Source organism: Macrobrachium nipponense, chromosome 19 (genome assembly GCF_015104395.2).
Source record: "Macrobrachium nipponense isolate FS-2020 chromosome 19, ASM1510439v2, whole genome shotgun sequence".
NCBI lineage: Eukaryota > Metazoa > Arthropoda > Malacostraca > Decapoda > Palaemonidae > Macrobrachium > Macrobrachium nipponense.
Genome location: NC_061088.1, coordinates 65,683,272 through 65,704,055, shown reverse-complemented (window position 1 = coordinate 65,704,055; position 20,784 = coordinate 65,683,272). Strand labels below are relative to the sequence as shown.

The window sequence follows — 20,784 nt, the reverse complement described above, 5'->3', positions numbered from 1 at the left end:
TATACTGTAGTTTTAAGGAAAGTAGTGTACTGCTCAACATTTCTACATAAAGAGCAGTTCCTTTATGCCAGATATACTGTAGTATTCAGTTTGTCACTTTTGTAACATTGGTCTGAGTAATCCTTTTAGGACCATAAAGTCAAGAAAATTTTTTGGTTGTGGTACCTATTATCATTTCCATGAAACCTCTTGAATAAATTGAGCTACTATCTAAATACCCCTTCTATGTTGTGACTTAGCTTAAAAAAAAGCTTGTATTGACACAATTGGATAGTTAAACACAAAATTTTATACTATAGTATTTTATCCATGTTTCTCATTGGCCTAAATGTCAATATCTGAAACTGAAGTTTGTAAATGAGAAATGGAGCAGTTGTATCAAGGGATTTACTACTAACAGGCACCTCAGTGGCGTGATTAGTGTGGTCTTAGCCTGCCACCTCAGTGGCCGCGAGTTCGATTCTCAGGCATTCCACTGAGGTGTTAGAGATGTGTATTTCTGGTGATAGAAGTACACTCTCAACATGGTTTGTAAGTCAGGTAAAGCCGTTGGTCCCGTTGCTGAATAACTACTGGTTCCGTGCAACGTAAAAACACCATACAAGCAAACTACTAACAACAGGAAGTCTCCAGAATTGTCATTGTGTCACTTATTCATGAGTAGGAGTTTAGTTTGGCTCTTCTATACAAACAGGAAAGTAAAGTGTAAGCAAAATAAAAGGTTTGAATATATGAAACAAAATATTGAAGGCCTGCAGTTTCATGAAATGTTTGGATGATTGTGCTTCATAAGATACAGCTTTCGTTTTACTTTTTGCTGAGATTTTGTTGACTTGTCGCCCCTGAAATAATCTATGTACTACACATTTCAAATGTGATCATAATCTCCATCTCCGAGTATCATTATTGTTATTGGTAGTATGTACGTATGTTGTAAAACTAAATAACATCATCACAGTTATTATGAATGATTTAGTTTGGTCAGTAGTTTTTAAGAACATATTGGTTTTGTGTTTTTTAAATATATTTGCTATTTTTAAAGCATTAATTCGGGGCTTCATTAAAAGAAGTATTTTATTTGCAGAGACGGAGGTACCTGAAAAATATGGATTACCTGAGATACTTGAAGAGGAGGAGAAACTTTTCTGGGCAGAAATGAAGAAAAAAAGCAAGCGCATTAAATTAAGTGTCAAGAGTAAGTGCAAAAAAAATGGATCATTAAAGAAAAATGACACCAATGAAGTACATTCACCAAACATCAAGGGTCTTATCAAAGAAGAAAGAAGTAAGGATTCAAAAGACAGTGATTGGATAACAGATGATGAAGAAGATGAGGATTTGCCTGAGGACTTTACTATTGCCTTCAAAGACGAGTGGAAAAAGAAACGTGTACCAGCACATACACATGAAAAGAACTATGTTTGTGATGTATGTAACAAGCCATATTCAAAGAGCCATTATCTAAGAGATCATATTGTTAGAGACCATAGCGACCATGACAAAGCAAAGGAATATCCTTTCCGTTGCCGCCATTGTAAGAGAGTGTATAATGGTCAGAGACAGCTAGATTATCATCAAAGCTTACATAATGGACCGTGTGAAATATGTGGAATGATGTTTGGATGCAGTGGACTATTTTGGAATCATAGAAAGAACCATGATGCAGTATGCAATATTTGTAACAAGTCTTTCTCATCTTTAAATTCATTGTGGACACACAAAAAGATGAAACATGGCCGGATGAAATATTTTTGTAATGTCTGTGATAAAGGTTTCATATATAAGTCTCTTTTAAAGATTCATAATGAAAAAGCTCATGCATGGAGATCAGATGGGAAACATTCTTCTAATAAAGGTGTTAAAGATCCTGTGAAAGATCTGACTTGTGAAGAGTGCAGCTACATTGCAAAGAATGAACAGTCTCTTAAAGTCCATCAAGGAATGGCTCATAGAAGGAAACAGAAAAAGACTGCAGACAAAATTTATAGTTGTACTGTGTGTGATGCAAAATTAACATCCAAATCAATATTAAAGAAGCATGCAGTTAAATGTTTAGCTGCATTTCCGACTAATAAGTGTAATGTGTGTAAGAGGGTATTTTCAACAGAAAAGAAATTAGAATCACACAGAAGGAAAATTCATGGTTTGGTTAATGATGAAGAAGAAACACAGGAACTCCATATCATTTCTGCAGATCAGGAGGTTTATCCGTGTAACATTTGTGAATCATCATTCGATACATCTTTCACGCTTCAAGAGCACATGCTTTCCATCCATAGTATACCAAAGAAAATTAATGTTGTTGCTGATAATCATATTCTTTATGAGTGTGCCTACTGTAATTCTTCTTTTGAATCAACCAATTCTCTTGAAACACACATATTATCTGTTCATAGTGTCTCCCATACTGTGAGTAGAGAAATTGCTCAAGTTACATCAGAATCATTACATGTAACAAGTGCTGTTGAGGAATATCCTGTAATGGAAATTAGTCTTAGTAACAGAGAAACAGGGTCACCCGAGAGTAGGATAATAAGTGAAGCCTTTGAAATTCCCGTAGAAACATCCGTTAGTAATTTTGATACAAGCACTGCAGTTTCATTGCCAGCCTCAGCAATTCCTGCTGACGTTAGCACAGTGGAGATTGATGGAGTTAAATACCATGTGATAAGGAATGCTCAGTGATACTGAAGTACAGTGGAGACTGAGGAGGTAAATACCATGTGATAAGAAATGGTCAGTGATATTAAGAATTTTTTTTATCTTATTGAGTCCATAACTGCATTTGATCTTTTTGAAAAATTACTGATAGTAAAGGTTTCCTATCATAATACGTAATTTATACACATCATCCAAGTAAACCATACCTTTCCAAGAGGACAAACTATTACTTTACAAAAGACTTATTTGGAATGAATCTTGCCTACTGTTAAAGGTAGCTGTACCCTCACACCAGCAAGTGCAGTCAGCCTTCAAAATAGAGAATAAGATTGTTTTGCTGACCCGTATGACTGTCCAGTTCATCTGTCCTTCACCAGGTGTTTCTTGAATGGTTTAGTTCTCATCAAAATTCTTCTGGCTGCCATACAGTGCAGATCTCTGCATTCATTGGTTTGGCTTTTGACTTTATCACAGCATTATGACTTTTCATCTCTTGTTATATTGTCTTCGACTGGCAGCAAGACCAAAAACAGGTTTTGCAGGAATGAGTTCTGTTTTAACGTGATGTATTTTGTAGAGTTAGACAGGCCCACAGTTTGTGCTGTTTATAAGGGTTGGGAGTGTGATGCCAAAAACAGGTGCGAAGAGTGTAGGGAGTGGTTAGTTGAATTTAAGAATGAATTCTTTTAGTATGAAAGTATGAAAGAGTAAAATAAAAATTTTATTGATAAAATAAAGTTTTATATATACTTACCAAGCAATTACATACCTGTAAGCTTAACAAGGTCGTACAAGGATCTGCCCACTTTCAGGGCCAACAGGTACAACTCGGCAAAGAGCTTCAAGTTGTTGAGCCCTGATGTTTGTCTGTGGGGAGGAGGGAGGGCTCCGATGATGTAATTGCTTGATAAGTATATATAAAACTATTTTGTCATAGAAAATATAATTTTTATATGTGACTTACCAAGCAATTACATAGCTGATTCCACATTGGAAGGAGGTGGGATACATGGACATAGTCTACTCCAAAACATTAATAAAGATAATGACTTTGAAATAAAGGTTACTAGCATTGGATTAACGTGTGTTGTACCGTGCTGGTAAGAGAGCTGCTACAGGTGATTACTGCATCTGGTCAGTGCTCATCTTAGCCTGTAGAGGGTGTGGCAGTATGGCCAAGAATCGTCCCTTCTTAGTCGATACGTACTTAGTGACCATGGAAGTTCAGTGATGGTTGACAAACATTAAAAATAGCACCCTTGCCCTGGATGTAGACCAGAAAAAACATAATGCTGTCACCTAGTACACTAGAATAAAAACCACCACCCTGACCTCTGAAAAACTATAGGATACACATGGTACAGTGTACCCCTAGGCTTCCCTTTGACTCAAAACCTAACAATAAGCTTTAGAAATCAGGAAAAAGGAGAGCGTTTTTAGAAAGCGGACATGAAGGGCTCCTCAACGAGCAAAAGAGATTGTTTGAGGGTCCCCTGATCTTTTCTGTCCTATTGAGGTAGTACCTCAAGACCCTACAGGACAAAGTAGTCTCTCCTCCTCTGGCCCAAAAATGTCCATTAAGTTCTTAATAACAAACGAGCAGGCCCAGGGTTTAGAAATATCCTCATTCTTGGCAATGAAACCGAGAGGGAGAGAGAGAGAACAGACCGCATCCCCTTGGGCAAATCCAACTCTCTCAGTGGTGTGGTCGGTATGGTATTGGTGTGCCACCTTGTTGGCCACAAGTTCGATTCTCAGGCATTCTATTGAGGTGTGAGAGATATGAATTTCTGGTGATAGAAGTTTACTCTTGACATAGTTTGGAAGTCGTGTAAAGCCGTTAGTTCCGTTGCTGAATAACCACTGGTTCCATGCAATGTAAAAACATCAAACAAGCAAACAAAATCCAACTCCTGTCTAGCCAACGCTACCAGGAAGAGAGTCGTCTTAGTGAGGTTTTTAAGAGGTTGAATGGAATGGCTTGAAGGAGCTTGAGACCAACATCAATTCGTACCACATCCAAATTCCAGGAGACTACACGAGACTTCTCTAGCGTGGAAGTCTCGTAGGATGTGATGAGGTCGCTGAGATCCTGATTAGAGGTGCCTAGACGTGCAAGAATCCAAGTGAAGACCTGTGGCGCTGTGGACAGGCCAAAGGACAATGCCCGAAACTGGAGCCTTGCCCTGAAAGATGAACCACAGGAACTTCTGGAATCTGGATGGATGGGAACATGGAAATAAGTGTCTTGCATGTCCAGTGTGACCATCCAGTTGCCCTTATGGGGAGAGGACATGACTGAGCAGTTTGTCTCCATGTGAAACTTCATTTTCATAATGAACAAATTCAGGGCGCTGACATCCGCTACCTCCTTTACTGGCCTTTTGTAAATAAGGGACTCAACTTCTTGAGAAAGGGCCAAAAACTTCTCGGGCCCTGCCAAGTGAGCTGACAAGGTGATCAGCAACTTGGATAAGGGAAGCTTCTTTTTAAAAGTAATGGAGTAGCCTTTTCTCAACACTTGAACTACCCAAAGTTCTGCCCCTCTGCAACTCCATTCCTCCCATAAGAGGTGCAGCCTGGCTCCAACATGAGTGCAAGGGACAAAATTCTCACTTATTAGTGGCAGGCTTGAAGGATTATTTCTTGATGGACCTCGAGGGGGGGACACAAATTGGTCTAAGGTCTAGTCTGGGGTCTTGATCTTCCTCCTTAAAAGGGCTGAGGTTGCAGATGCGAGAAAGACTTGGCAATCACTGAAGGAGCTTCCCTTGGGCACTTCATGGACTGAGCCAGATCATCATGCATTGACTACTTCTGTAAGGCATACAAAACTTCTTTTGCAGTATCCTAAGGGAAGAAATGGGACTTGTCTAAAGGAGAAAACAAGAAGGATGACTTCTGCGTTGTGGTGATTCCTTTCGGGACAAAAGAACACCACAGCTTCCATTTCTTCAGAATAGCCATAAAAAATGGAGAGGCTAACTCATCCCTGACTGCCTTGTCAGCACAAGATAAAACACCCAACCAGTCAGAAGTGAAATCCTCTGCTAGGACTGGACAGTCTTGTATTTTCCTTGCCAAAGCTGCCACAGTCCTATCTAGAAAGCTAAATATTTCCATAGTATAGATAGCGGTAGATAGTCGCCCTATCTTCATTGGTACTGTGGTCTGTTCAGAGGGAAATTAAGTTCCCAAGACATATTCTATAAATAAATTTCATAGCCATACCTAATACCCTGCTCCTAATGTCATCTTTTAAATCTGTTAGCAAGAAATGGTCCAAACAGACAATTGTTTGCGTCGTAGGTTGAAAGATTTAATGTTGATATCCTCCCTTCGTAGAGCCATCAACCAGCGACTTGATTTTTCTTTATTTGACGGAATCCTGTGGAATATGCCTTTTGGACACTTGCCAGAAGTATTGGCACAACCAAACGCCATATAAGTTGGCATAATTGACGCTATTTGAATGACAGTTGACCTAAAACATGAGGACAATGCCGAGGATGAATGCTCTACAATACGCGTGCTTCACGCCTCTTGTTATTGAGGCGACTGCGGCACTACGTCATCGGTACTAATCCTCCAGATGGCAACATGGTCGAATCCAGGAGAAATGGTGCTCTCCATTGAAGTACCTCGGCGCTACTTTGAAATTAAATTGTAAAAAATGGGATTATGTACAAATTTGAGCAATGGCTAATTTTTTTGCTTATTAAAAGTTCTGTTTGACAAAATTTAATGGCTATCAATCATAAGTTCCCCTTTAAGGTAGTTAGGGAGGATGTATCTGCTCAAGAGAACCAAGGTTTCTTAAAATAGTCCTGAAAGTTAGCTTGTGCTTTCACCTGTTCCTGGTCTGCCTCTTAAGGCTTGTCTGTCTTTCACTCGGGTTCCTTTTTCCTCATTGAAGCCCTTTTGTAGTTCCTCTTCAGGATGACTAAAGGTAAGGCTCCTCACTTCTCCTAGGAAAAAATTACTCTTGCAGCCCTCAGGCTCTTGTAGGAGGTCTATAGGTCTTTTGGAGTGTTTGGCAAGACTTACAGACAGAATTCTGGGTGGTGGAAGTACTCAGGGATTTGTTCATTCCTTTTCCAGTTCTTCCTCTAGTTGTCAGCATCTCTGACAACTTTTCTGGCATATCTGGAGCACCATGAGAAGTTCCTAGTCTTGCACAAAGGAAGTTGATTCTCTGTCAGAGAAAGAAGCAATCGAACAGATGTCAGTAATCTCTCCAACTTTTTACAATTGATTGCTCCTGGTTTCAAAAGCATATGGAGGCTGGTGCCTAGTGTTGGGTGTGTCAAAACTCAATAAATCTGTTTGGCTGCCTACATTTTCTATGCAATCATCTAGCACAGTTCTCTCATCAGTTCTGTGGTACAACTGGAAGATTTCATTGGATATAAAGGTTGGATATTTCCATGTTCTTGTAAACCCCTCATTCATGCAAATACCTTTGCTCTGTGTTTGTGTGGTTAGTGTATAAATTTAAGGCATTTTGCTTAGGTTTCAGTACAGTTACTCAAGTGATTATCAGAGGTTATCAGCCTCTATTTGTGGTTGGTGTCATCTAAGAATCAGAATTCCTCTCACTTGGTCAACTGGCTAGTTAAAGCAAATTGTTACAAAAGGACTCAGAGGGCCAAGGACCTGTTTTTCTGACCGAGTCCAAGCATTCTTATCACTTTTAAAAAATCATCCCATGTTCTGATCCAGTCTGTTCTATATCTTTGGATGATGTTAGACTCACAATTTTCAGACTTTTCCTTTGGAGAAACAGGCAACTTTCTTCTCCAGGGGAGTTTCTTCTCTTTAAGTAGTGCCTCAGGTTATGAAATTAATCCATTCCGAAGCGGCCTTTGTAACCTGATTTTTTCGTATCCAGAACTACGTTTTACATGTAAATTGCCTAATTCGTTCCAAGCCCTACAAAAAATACCACAGTAAATTTTGTAATAAAGCTAAATTGACCAATAAACAATGAAATACAATTTGGACCATTCAATACCTAACCTAACCGTTACTGTACCTGAAAATAAAGTGTTAGTGTATAGGGTACAAGAAATACTGTACGTACATATGTAGTAAAATGTGGAAAAATAAACGAAATCTATGTGAATGAATGAATACCACGTGTGCACGATAATGCTGCGGAAATGAAATGGTCGAGGAACTCCCTTATGTAGGTGCATGATGGGATAGATGTTGACCAATAGGAGAGCAGGATCTTATGGCGGTAACTAGCATCAGGAACCAATGAGAGAGCAGGAGGATGGTGGCGAGTCTACTGAGTTGGCGGCGCGCGAGTTTCAAAATTGTTCTCAGCAGCCCGGGTGAATCTCAGACTTTACAGTACACCCCTTCACAACCTGAATTATTTTCGTACACAGAAGCAAAAAAATCTTCATCTTTGCCTTCATAACCTGGATTTTACGTATGAAGGGGTATGACTGTAGTGGCTTTTTCTACAGGGGCTTATGACTTAGATACACTGTTATCAAAGACTATTTGCATGTGTATCTAGGATTAAGGAACCTAAACCTCACATTATTCTCTGACACCTCAGTGAAGGGTTAGGGTATGTTTCTGGGGAATCTGAAAATGTCAGGATTTTGGTCATCAGACAAAAGCTTCCTACTTATATAATCTTGAGCTGTTGGATCTAAGGAAGAGTCTAAATCAGTGTAAACACCTGGTGGAGACAAGGTGATAGCATTGTTCTCGGACTACACGATATTCACTTAGTATATCATGAATCAGGGTGACACAAGTCCTCTCCAACGTTCCTCTGTGCATAGAAGCTGCCTCTATAGTCGGAAGCAAGAAATATTGTACTTATTCCCGAGTTCATTCCAAAGAAAAGCATGTTAGCATATGGGATCAGATTTTTTCGAAGAAATGGTCTCAACACCCTTAAGTCCACCAGTCTCTGTGGAGACTGTGGGGGACACTGAACATAGATTTGCTTGCAACAACTCAAACCAAGAAGCTTCAAATTTACTGCTTTCCCTTTAGGTACTTCTGGCTTAGGCACTGGACTGTTCTTCAAGACTGGTTACACCTAGATTACTACACCTTTCCATCTTCCTTAACCATAAGAAAGGTTCTCAACAAATTCAAAGGATCCATCAATTCCAGGATGGTTCTTGTGGTCCCATGGTGGTCACAGAAGGAATGATTTCTGGACCCTATGTCTCTAGCAGTGTATCCTCCTTGATCTATTTTCAGGTGAGATCTACCCAAATAATCACTCCCTTGGTTTTCATCAAAACCTCAAAGCATGGAGGCCATCATCTGTTTCTTGCAAGTGAGAGGTTTTTCTAAGGCATTTAAGGAGTCTTATTTTGAAGTCAAGAAGAGAACATCAAAGGCAATGGGTTTGTCTGTTGCTCTTGGCGTCACTATGTGACATGCCAAGCTATCAATTCCTGCCATTAGAGGATGTCGGTTGATGCTTTCCTTTGTGCTATGTCATGTTCAAATAGACATCTCTGACAATCCAAATCTTAAAGAGGCCTTCTAATCATTTGAGATTGAAGCAACTAGATCTCCTTATCGACTCTGTCGTGGAATTTAGGTATGATGTTAAGCTTATTATCAGAAAATCTGTCTTACCCCATAGAAACAGTTTCTTTGAAGTATCTAAGAAGGGAAATGAAGTCATCTTTTTTGGTACTTCCTATGACTGCTGAAAGAGTAAGTGGATGGCTGGTGTTTTCATGAAATGTAGGCTTTTGCAATGGAGACACTATTTTCTTTTTTTGCAGTGCAAAGAATGATGTTAAGGCGAAACTTATTCCAAGAATCCTGAACTTGACTTCCTTAGTTTGTAATGAGGAAGAGGCCCTTTGGATAGATTAAAGCCTATCAGAGGCCAAATTAATCATTTATTTTGTGTAGTTGGGGTCTAACACATTTGTCAAAAAGTAATATCCTTTTTCATTTGCTATTGGGTCAAATTAGCACATGGAAAGCTTTATGTTTAAGGTAATATTCTTAAAGTAAACTCTATTTTTACTTCATTAAAATTTGAAAAAAATTTCTCCTTTGGAAGATGTATTGAATACTGGATTTAATTTTTAGAAAAATTTGTCTGGAGATATAATAACATGGCACAATGGAGATTTAATCCTGTTTTTGTCACTGAAAATTGTATAGCCCATAGTCCACTAGTCATAACAGGTATAGTCTTTTCCTGAACTGAACAAAAGAGGAGCCTTGTGGGCTGTTTAATTTGAAAGCCTGGTCTTGAATTTCCTGGAGCGTGAAGGTACATTATTTGTAAAGGAGCATAGTATTTGTGTATCTAAAAGCATTCTTTTAGTTGTGTCTGTCATTTGTTAGGCTGTCAGACCCAAACACTGGTTTCATTAACACCACTGCTGTAGATGCAGCTTTCTCTGTAAGGTTGCTCTTATCTGTCATACCAGAGAGCTCTACTCCCTGAGAGGGATCCAATTTATGCTGTTAGTACTATCCAGGAAGGATCCCAGATTAGGTAAGAATGATTCTGGTTTCATGTAAGAGGTATTTAGGTCGCTTGGCTGAGCAGATTCTTGTGTAACTGTACTAACCCACCATCTTTCTCTAAATTTGGGAATCAGCTATCTTTAACTAAATATGATTCATCTTGATGAAAATTTTCATACTAGGCTCCCCGTTTTCAGGGTCTTTTGATGAGGAAAAGGCTAATTGGAGGGGTTGCTGTGGTAGTGTTTAACACTCGCCCCAGTTCTATACCGACACCTTTTATTTAGGTGAGCGAGTCAGAGACTTCTGACATGTCCAATTTAGCAGTTCTCTGGTATCATAGCAATATTTTACTAGAAATAGTGCTAAAGAGGACACATTTCACGGAGCGACACGGCTTCCTCGCCCAGAAATAGATTTTTCCTACGTCAAAATCCCTTATTTGGATACAGTACATACTTACCTACTTTTACAATACAACTCACCCAGCTTGCCCACAACTTAGCAGGTTATCAAGAACAATGCTGATGAGAACTAAAACATCAAGACACACCTGGTTGAGGACAGGTGAACTAGACAGTCATTAGGGTCAGCAAAATTAGCTTTACAGGCAGTCCCCGGTTATCGGGGGTTTCGTTCCCGGGGGTGTGCCGATAAGTGAAAACCGCCATTAACTGAAACTCTGTGATTTATGGTGCCATAATGACGCTTACGGCGCTGATAACCAGTTATTGGCGCCATAAGCACCCTTATGGCATGCCATAAGAGCCCTTACAGCAGCCATAAGGTGCCTTATGGCACCGATAACCGGATTTCGTGACGTTATGGCGCCATGAATCGCCCTATAAAACCAGATCGCCAGTAACCAGGGACTGCCTGCATTTTGAATACTGACCTCGCCAGCTGGTACAAAGATATAGCTATCTTTAACAGTAGGTAAGTATCCAAATAATAAATGTTATTTTAAAGATTTATGTATTTCATTGGTTGAGGTGAAGAGATCTAGTCCTGAATTACCTATGTATCATTACAATAATGAAAACTGTGGAAATGGAAGATATATTCTCCAACTGGGGTGCATCATTGCTCTTCAATAGAAAATCAACTTGTTCCTTTGGACTGCTAGTAACCAGATATATCACTTATGTTCTTTTGTATAATATTCATAACTGTCGTCATTATTGTACAAGTGAATTTTAGTACTGGTTTATAGTTTTTTCAAAATGTGAGATGTGACTGTATCATCATAGTAGTACATACATTATTCAATTTGTTTATTTTGTTTTGTCATAGAGTGTTATAGGCTGCTCAGCTGTCAGCTTTTTTCCTTATTAATGAGTATCTTTTGGGTGCTTGTTACTGTGTTAAGGAGGTATTAAAAGAGCTCTAGTAGCATAGATGAAGAGAAAAGAAGTTGATGGATCATTAGTAAATGAAAATATGTACCGTTAGGAAATAGAGCAAAAGGTTTTGATGTGTCAAGGCCTATACCTCTGTGTAGTGGACATAAGGACACTTACAAAGATAATGGTGGTTTTTAAGAGGTGTGACTACAAAGTACAGAGATTAGCATCTAAAATCCATTTAGATGATCATATTGCAGTAGAGGAAGTTGCAGAATTGTAGTGTATAGGAGTTGTAATGTAGGATAGAAATAGTTTGAAATGTGTAATTGAGACGGGAACATGATCTATTTGCTAGAAAGGTAGCTAATGTGGAGAAACGTGAAGACCAATAGAAAGGCCCAGAAAACCATGAAGAGATGTACCAAAAAAACTAAAACATAAAAGAGTATGGAGAATTTATTATTGTACATCTATTCCTGTCATGGAAAAACCTAATGTAAAAAAGATTATTAGTGCTTGTTTTCTATTTAATTCGTTGCAATTTATTTGTAAGGCTGTAACACAAGGTGGAATTGGCTGTAGCTGATTCCTTACAGTTAATTTTTTGTTTGTGTTCTCATACTTCATTTTTTTTAGTGTACTTTTTACTCTTCACTTTTTAGTTATTCTTATTCTCTGCAAAAGCAAATGCTCGTGTTATCATTGATGTTGTTTCCTTTATAATGAATACACTGTTGATAGTTACAGGCAGTCCCTGGCTTACGACTGTTTCAGCTTACGACGTTCCGAGGTTAACCCTTAAACGCCGACTGGACGTATTTTATGTTGACATTTTTTGTCTCTCGGGTGCCGACTGGACGTATTTTACGTCGACATACAAAAGTTTTTTAAAAAATTCGCGGAAAAATACTTTTAGGCCTACCAGCCGAAAACTCTTGAATCACGCGCCTTGGGGGATGCTGGGAGTTCACGGATCAAGGTGTTTTGTTTACAATCATTACGCAGGCGCGTAAGCGCGAATTTCTTTCTTGCCGCACTAAAAAGTATCTGTGACACATCTCTGAAATTATTTCGTCACTTTGACATAATTTTTGTACCATTTTAAATTAGCCGTTACATGGAGTATTATATATGAAAATGTGCGCATTTTTATGTAGAATACAACAAAAAAATACTCATGATTGTAGCTTATATCAGTTTTGAGATATTTTTATATAAATAACGATGTGCCAAAATTTCAACCTTTGGTCAACTTTGACTCTACCGAAATGGTCGAAAAACGCAATTGTAAGCTAAAACTCTTATATTTTAGTAATATTCAATCATTTACCTTCATTTTGCAACTAATTGGAAGTATCTAGCACAATATTTCGATTTATGGTGAATTTATGAAAAAACTTTTTCCTTACGTCCGCGCGGTAACTCTTCCGAAAAAAAACATACATGCAATTGTGGTAATGTTTGCACCATTTTAAAATTAGCCTTTACATAAAGTTTTATATATGGAAATGTGCGCAATTTCATGCAGAATACAACTAAAAACAACCCATGGTTGTAGCTTTTATCAATTTTGAAATATTTTCATATAAAAAATTATAAGTGACAAATTTTCAACCTTCGGTCAACTTTGACTCTACCGAAATGGTCGAAAAACGCAATTGTAAGCTAAAACGCTTATATTCTAGTAATATTCAAGCATTTACCTTAATTTTGCAACAAATATGAAGTATCTTGCACAATATTCCGATTTATGGCGAATTTATGGAAAAAATAACATTTTCTTTACGTCCGCGCGGTAACTCTTCCGGAAAAATCACACGTGCAATTGTGGTAATGTTTGCACCATTTTAAATCAGCTGTTACATAAAGTTTTATATATGAAAATGTGCGCAATTACATGTAAAATACAACCAAAAATAATTGAAGGTTGTAGCTTCTCTCATTTTCGAAATATTTGCATATAAATCACGATAAATGAAAAAAAAAACCACGTTCGGTCAACTTTGACTCTACCGAAATGGTCGAAAAACGCAATTGTAAGCTAAAACTCTTACAGTCTAGTAATATTCAGTCATTTATCTTCATCTTGAAACAAATTCGAAGTCTCTAGCAAAATATTTAGATTTATGGTGAATTTTAAAAAAAAACTTTCCTTCCCTCCGCGCGCGGATTCTCCGCCACAAATCTCCAAAATGCGTACGTCCCATTCTCGGAACATTTGCTCCGTTTCATATTAGGCATTTCATAGAGTTTTATATATGAAAATGTGCGCAATTTCATGTAGAATAAAACGAAAAATATTTGAAGGTTGTAGCTTTCTAAAAAAAATATATATAAAAAAATTTGACATTCGGTCAAATTTAACTCGTCAGATATGGTCATAAACTGCAATTGTAAGCTAATACTCTTACAGTATAGTAATATTCTATCATTTGTCTTCATTTTGAAAGAAATTGGAAGTGTCTAGGACAATATTTAGATTTATGGTGAATTTTTGAAAAAATATTTGTTTACGTCTGCGCGTTACGAATTCATGCATTATTTTGTGATAATATTTTCTCTGTGTTGCTTTTATCATTTTACAATGTGTTATATACCAAAATTATTGCAATTTAGTGTACATTACAACAGAAAAAAAAGTAACTTGTTACCTTTAACCGTTTTGCGCACAGCGCGATTTGAATACAATTATATATGAAATTTCGTTTTTGGGCTATCATATATCGCATCATTTATATATGATGATAATTTTTTTCATTTCTGATGGTTGCATACTAAACTTCAGCCAATGACAAAAAAAGGAGCCAAAAATGAACTCTTAATCTTGAAAACTAAGCGCACTGTGATTTTTTGAATAAAATATTTTTTCAGCTTCCGCGCTCACTCCAAAACACCTCCGGCACACGGGAGACAATTTTTATTTTACCGCTTCGGCGTTTAAGGGTTAAGGCGCTTCTCGGTTATATACATCAGACATTATTTCCAGGGTTACAACGCCTACAATGCTGATCTGGCAGATGAAATATGACACCAAAAATGCAAAATAATCAATATTTGAAGGTTTTTTTTTATGAAAAATGCAAAAAGAATGCACTTTACATAGTTTTCAATGCACCCAAAGCATTAAAAGTAAGATTTTCTTAGGAATTTTCATGATGTTCCGGCTTACGACGATTTTCTGCTTACGACACGTCTCAAGAACGGAACCCCCCGTTGTAACCCAGGGACTGCCTGTATTGTGCTACTTCTGACTTGAATTCATGTACAGAAGTGAGCAGTGTCCCCATAATAGGTCGGTCGCTGTCGAAGCCAAAAAACAAGAACACGGAAAACCTGGAACTCCGGGTCACATATGCTGACGCAGAGAAGGAGCAGAAGAAGCCATAATACCAGCCAAATACACACACACACACTAAAAGAAATGAAACGGGGCAATGAACCGGGAAAAGGCCAAGAGAGGTGAAACACAACTCTCACCCAGGCGGTCAAAGAAAGACTGATGCGTGATCATAGGGGAATGGTCTTCAACCATCCTTCACCTGATATACGCATGTGTGCCAGATATTACAAGATTCCTTGCTTTCATCTGTTTTTTAACCAGATCCAGCTAGGCACTAGAAATTATCCTATTGTTAAGACCTCAGGTTTGTAGCTATGAAAAATACAAATTGTCTTAGAAAATTTGTCATGTTTTACGGATGTTATGAACTAGGTGTGAGAAATAATAACTTTGTTCTTGCAAGGACGGAAAGGAATCCAGATCCAAGAGTCTTTAGATTACCATTTTCATGCATGGACAAATCAACTTTATTGTATCTCCAGCATTTGGGTCACTTGCTTTCTTAGTGCCATGCACACAGATTTGTGGTCTCAGGTTCTTGGTCATTTAGTTCTTGATTCTTCTTTTGATTCCTTAGAGTTCTAATGATTATGTAAGGACTTCATGTGCAAAACAGAGATGCAATCCCTTGGCATTATCAGGATGAGCTCCACACCAAGTAGCAGCTCTGAGTGGTCTTCTTAGTTCAAGTGCACCATCCGTTTTTTGTCATCTCAACATTATTTGCATCAGTTGCAGGGCACTTGGTGTGGGGAAGCATATCCAAATTCCAACAGGTATGCAGTGGCACCTTTCATAAAGAAAGATTACACTATATCTGACAAAAAATAACCTCTGGAGTACCAGAGACCAACTGCATCTGTTCCAATGAAACCTCAGAACTATTTCTTCCGTAGATGTAGCATGATTAAGTTTATGTCATATTGTACTGCCTTTCTTTACAGTAGAATAGTCAGCAATATAGTCTGCAAATTTTTAACCAATTTGTATTTTTCATAACTAACAATCCTGAGTTCTTAACAGATGAAGGCCCACCTCTAACCACCCCTCTAGCAGTCTACACTGGGTTGGAAGAGTGACTGGCTGGTCATGGGCCGCCGAGGGCATTCTGGGGTACTACATACCCTGTGACCTGGTATAGATGCCAATAGTCCCTGGATCTCACAAGTTTAATTTTAATTCTACCGGTTTCCAGCTTGGCACTAGTATTATCCTAATGTTAAGACCTCAGGTTTGTTAGTTATGAGAAATACAAATTGGTTAAAAATTTGTCATTTCCTGGGGGTTTTACATGAATGGTGAGTTTGGTATGAACAGAAAAAATTTAAATCAGTGCCCAGAATTTTTTCATTTCTATTCAAGAATTAATCCTGAGAGCCAACCTTAAACAGGTTAAGATGTTTTGTTCCAGTTGATAGGATTCTTTTTCAGAGCAGCCACATAAAACAAAACAAAACAAAGAAGAATCCCTAACCTACCAGGAACAGTCATTATCCACATAACCAAAAGGGGCACCCAGACTACTCAGCTATACTGAGATTCACCCAGAACAAGAATGGTTACCCAATACCAGATCCATTGCTTCCAAACAACCAGAGAAGGCTTTAAGAGTTCATACAAGGGATCAGGAGAGAGAGAGCAGTAAGGCTTAGATAGCATATCTGTTAGATGGAAGCAGTACCATGCCTGAATATAGGTGTTGGAGATACTGGTCTCAGACATACACATGACAGATGTCAGGGGGCTTATCACAAAAAAGCTAGTCTTTTTCCTTATCCCAATGAGGATACCAGCATTCTTCTTTGTCTAAAAAGGACTAGGAGCCTTTCCTCTATGCCTGAAAGTGGATAAGGGCAAGAAAGATGCTGAGGCCATGAATAGGTGAATGCTTGGCATGCCATTGGGCAGTGTGACTCCTCTCGTTCTCATTTATCCTGAGCTTGTGATGAAAACTCAGAACATATCAGTCTCTTGTGAGAGATTCACAAGCCTCTTGATCCCATCCCTCCAGACTTTTGTCAGAGACTTGAAACAAGATGCACTTTTGCCCCATGAAAGTTCTGCACAGGTGGCAGCACTTAGGCCCAAGTATAAATGACTGACCATTTGTACCAGGAGGCACAAGGAGGTCATGTCACACCATAGTTTAGTTCTGGCTTTGTGAGGTGATTAAGCCAATGTACAGGTCACATGTACAGAAAGGCAATCCTCAGCCTGGTGCTCTAGTTGTACAGGTATTAGAGGTGTTTGGTGCTGGCAGACCAACTTTACTTGTTTTTACCTCAAACATTGTCCACAAGTCCCAGGATACCTCATCAGGACCTGTAGTGGGTGTAGCTGCCATAGCTCCATTTTACAGAAAATCATCTTGCTGAAGGTTCACAAATGAAAGGTATGAGATTGTTTTTTTTTTTTGCTCTCCTCTGTCCAGCAGCTGGAAGCTGTGTGCAGGCTGGACTTGCGTGATGTAGATGAGCTTCACAGACGAGCGTACTATCACTGGCTTTGTGAGGCGTAGCCTCCCCTTTATCTCTTATATCAAGTGCCAGGATAGCATTTTATTCTTTGAATCTAATTACATTATGGTACATATTGTAGCCTAGTGAGGTGTCCCTCTCATTTCATGTGACAGGAGGTCCAGTTACACTGAAATTACTAGACTGCAGTTCTCTCAGAATCTTACTGGCACAAGACTCTGTCAGCCTCTACATCAGAGGCTGCACTGGAGGTTACAGGCAACAGCTTTTTACATTTAGTTTATTGTGAGTGGATAATTGTTCCTTAGAGTAATAGTAAAGGGTAGTAATACTAAATGCCAACTAAACTTGTATTATAGTTTATAGTATAATAATTGGTTAAAGAATCTCAATTTGCTGAAATGAACTGGTTGTTTTGTGCTCCATTTTCTGCTGTCAAGGCTTCTTACCACCTAGTGGTAAATTGTGTTGGATGTCATCATGTCCTTAGTTTCCCTTCCATCTAATTACAGTGCCCCTTATGCCACATATTATTGTCATAGCAGTTCTCATACTTTGAATGAAAATGCAACTATGTACTACTACCAGAGATGCTTAGTGATAAGTAAGGAACTGTTGTTTCCTGTATCTAGGAATCTGATATGAGCAGTGCTTAATCACAAAATGGCTCAAAGAGCCATTAGGGTTAGTGAGTGAGGGAAACCATGTGTAATTAGGATGAATAGATGTTTTGTAGAAGCAAATCTTTTATATTCCTTGGAAAGGCAAATAAGTTATTTACTCTATAAACAATGACAGCCCAATCAAGTAAACTCAAGACCAGACTTACTGATGAAAGTGTCCAGTTTTCCATAAAGGACCTTGTGGATTTGTTTATAGGTTTTCAAATTGAGTTTCATAGGATAATGTTTTGCAATATTGTGTGACTAATTTTCAACACATATCTATGTAAACCTATACTTGTTAAGACTTGCCCCCCTACCTTCCGTTGTTGTAGAATCCACTTGTCAGCCTTTAGGAATGGCAGGGTTATTTTTGACTGTGTAACAATAGTATATTACATACAATGGCAAAGGTTTTCTACTGAGTGCCTTTGAGTTCAACTGCATTGCTTACCACATCTTATAGTAATATTCATCCATTTTCTTTACTGTTTTGACCTACTGGTCTAGCTTCAACTCTTTCAGTCCTCAGATTTTGCTCATGTAAGAATAAATCCTTTTGGGCCACCTCTTCTGATTGAACAGCCTTATATTGTAATATGATACAGTAATAGTAATCCATGGTGCTCTGTAAGTACAGTAAAAAGGTGAAGAGCTTGTAAGGTTGGGAGAAGATCCATTCACTGGTGAGCAATGCTTCACCAGCTGAGTGACTTGTTAGTAATTCAGGACTTAGACTGTACATATACTAGCAAATTAAGGCTTTTTGTAAGAAAAAATGAAGTAGATTAAGAATTGTTAATATATTTTTGTTAATCTATTCATATACTGTGCATTATAGATTTTCATATGTTCATGAAGACTTGCATACATATTTATTGAGATTGTTTTATTCAAGCCTTTTTGACATGTGTTTTTAGATTACTTTTTATGATTGTGTCCACTGTATTGCATTAATGTTATATCATAAGTAATATTTTTCGAATGTGTCATACTAAGTAATATTTTTGGCACAAAGTCAGCTAGCCTCTGATTGGTAATGATTTTAGATCCAACAAAATTTAGCAATATAATCACAAATAAAAAATTCTCACTTCCATGGGCATGAGCTAATTGACATTACATAGTAAAGTTATCTGCTAGAATGTCTCAGGAATCAATGTGAATTACCCAAAACATTATTTGTCAGCCTTCTTGACAGGTTGTGTTTTCAGATGCCTTTGTATTTGGTGCTGTGAGATTTTAATAGAAATTTTCCCCCTTTTCTTTTTAAACTCCCTTCCTTCATGCAAATACTGCAATGCTGTATCTCTCTGTAGTATACTGTACTACTAGTAGTTAGTAACAGAAAGACATTCCTTCTGTGAAACAGATTAATTTGTGTTAACTTGGCTCTTAGGCCAACTTATACCACTTGCTTCCCTATAAGTAGTTCAGTTGATTAGAATAGGAAAACTTTATTTGCCACCTTCATTCGTCTGTTTCATAACAACCCCTCAAATGATATCATTTAGAATTTGCTTGAGGGCTAACCTTCCTCTCTAAATAGCTTTACTTTAGAGATGAGAAGTTCATGGGACCACTGTGTAAACAGCATTGGAGCAATCCTTGCCTTGGTATTGTGTTGCTAGTGAACAGAACAAAGCCTCTAGTTTTTGCTCTTCAGAACACGGATTTCTCACACGGTACACAGTGCCAGGCTTAATCGTGTGGCAAGCTAGAGTTGTGGCATGCCGCTCAGATGTTACTGTTTTGCACATCCCCCAAAGTGATGAAAAATCACTGGTTCTGTATCATGATCAGATACTGCTGCAGTGTGGGGTCTGAAGTGGGAGGTTGAAACCAACTTACTTTGGAAGCTTGAATTTCAAGTTAATGACCCTCGTGCGCTTGTTCCATGTGAATAGGTTTCATCTAATGAAGTACTAATAATATGTAATAGTGGCTGCTAATACTTTGGTTAAGATAGGTCTGGGTAGGTTTTTTTTTTTTTTTTTTTTTTTTTTTTTTACGAAGGAGTAGTTTCACCGCAATTAATACCTGCTAAGAATCATACCCTCCCTTTTTACATGTTTTTATTTAACTTGACTTCTGCATCTATCTGTTTGGGACAAAACTTGTTACTCAATATTTGAGCTGTTCCCTTCATCTAATGGATTTGAAATTTTGCATAGTTACTCAATCTTGGTAACAATACAACCTTACATGATTGGTAGATCAGCAGTGACCTCTAGTGACTCTGCAGTGACCTCCCCCAGTATCCCAGTATCTCAGGTTTTGTATGAAAGTACAGTTTGTTCATGAAACTTACTTGTCAGATATATATATAGCTGTATTCTCTGAAGTCCAACAGAATTTCAAAACTTACGACACACGCAATGGGAGGCCAGGTGGTTAGTACCCATTCCCGCCGCTGGGAGGCGGGTATCAGGAACCATTCCCATTTTCTGTTCAGATTTTCTCTGTTGCCGGTACTGCCAACACCTGTTTTCAGTATCTCCGTCATTGGATTTTGTAAACTTCATTGCCGCTTAAGTATTCTGATTGTCTTTTGGTTTATTGACTTGGATTTGTGGCTAGGCATACGCTATCGTGGATTGATTTGAATTTGGCTTTGACTGTTCTTTGGATAAGATGTCTGGATCTAGTTCTGCTAGTTTCAGAGTGTGTTGTGTGCAAGGGTGTAAGGTGAGGCTACCGAAAGCTTCGGTAGATCCTCACTCGGTATGCACGAGGTGTAGGGGGCATGTATGTTTGATGGATGATCGATGTAAGGAGTGTGAGAGTTTGCCTTATTCCGATTGGAAGACGTATGATTCGTA

General features: G+C 38.3%; 1 protein-coding gene across 3 annotated transcripts in view; it reads left to right on the top strand.

The window, feature by feature from the left end:
• The window catches only part of LOC135217734 (zinc finger protein 765-like), a 50,713-nt gene extending 31,873 nt beyond the window's left edge, over nt 1-18,840 (top strand). For all 3 annotated transcript variants that reach the window (XM_064253752.1, XM_064253741.1, XM_064253736.1), the window contains exon 3: nt 1,085-18,840. In XM_064253752.1, coding sequence (XP_064109822.1) covers nt 1,085-2,685 — 1,601 coding nt within the window. In that variant the 3' untranslated portion in view covers nt 2,686-18,840. The remainder of the gene's footprint in view (nt 1-1,084) is intronic.
• Nucleotides 18,841-20,784: the final 1,944 nt, after the last annotated feature.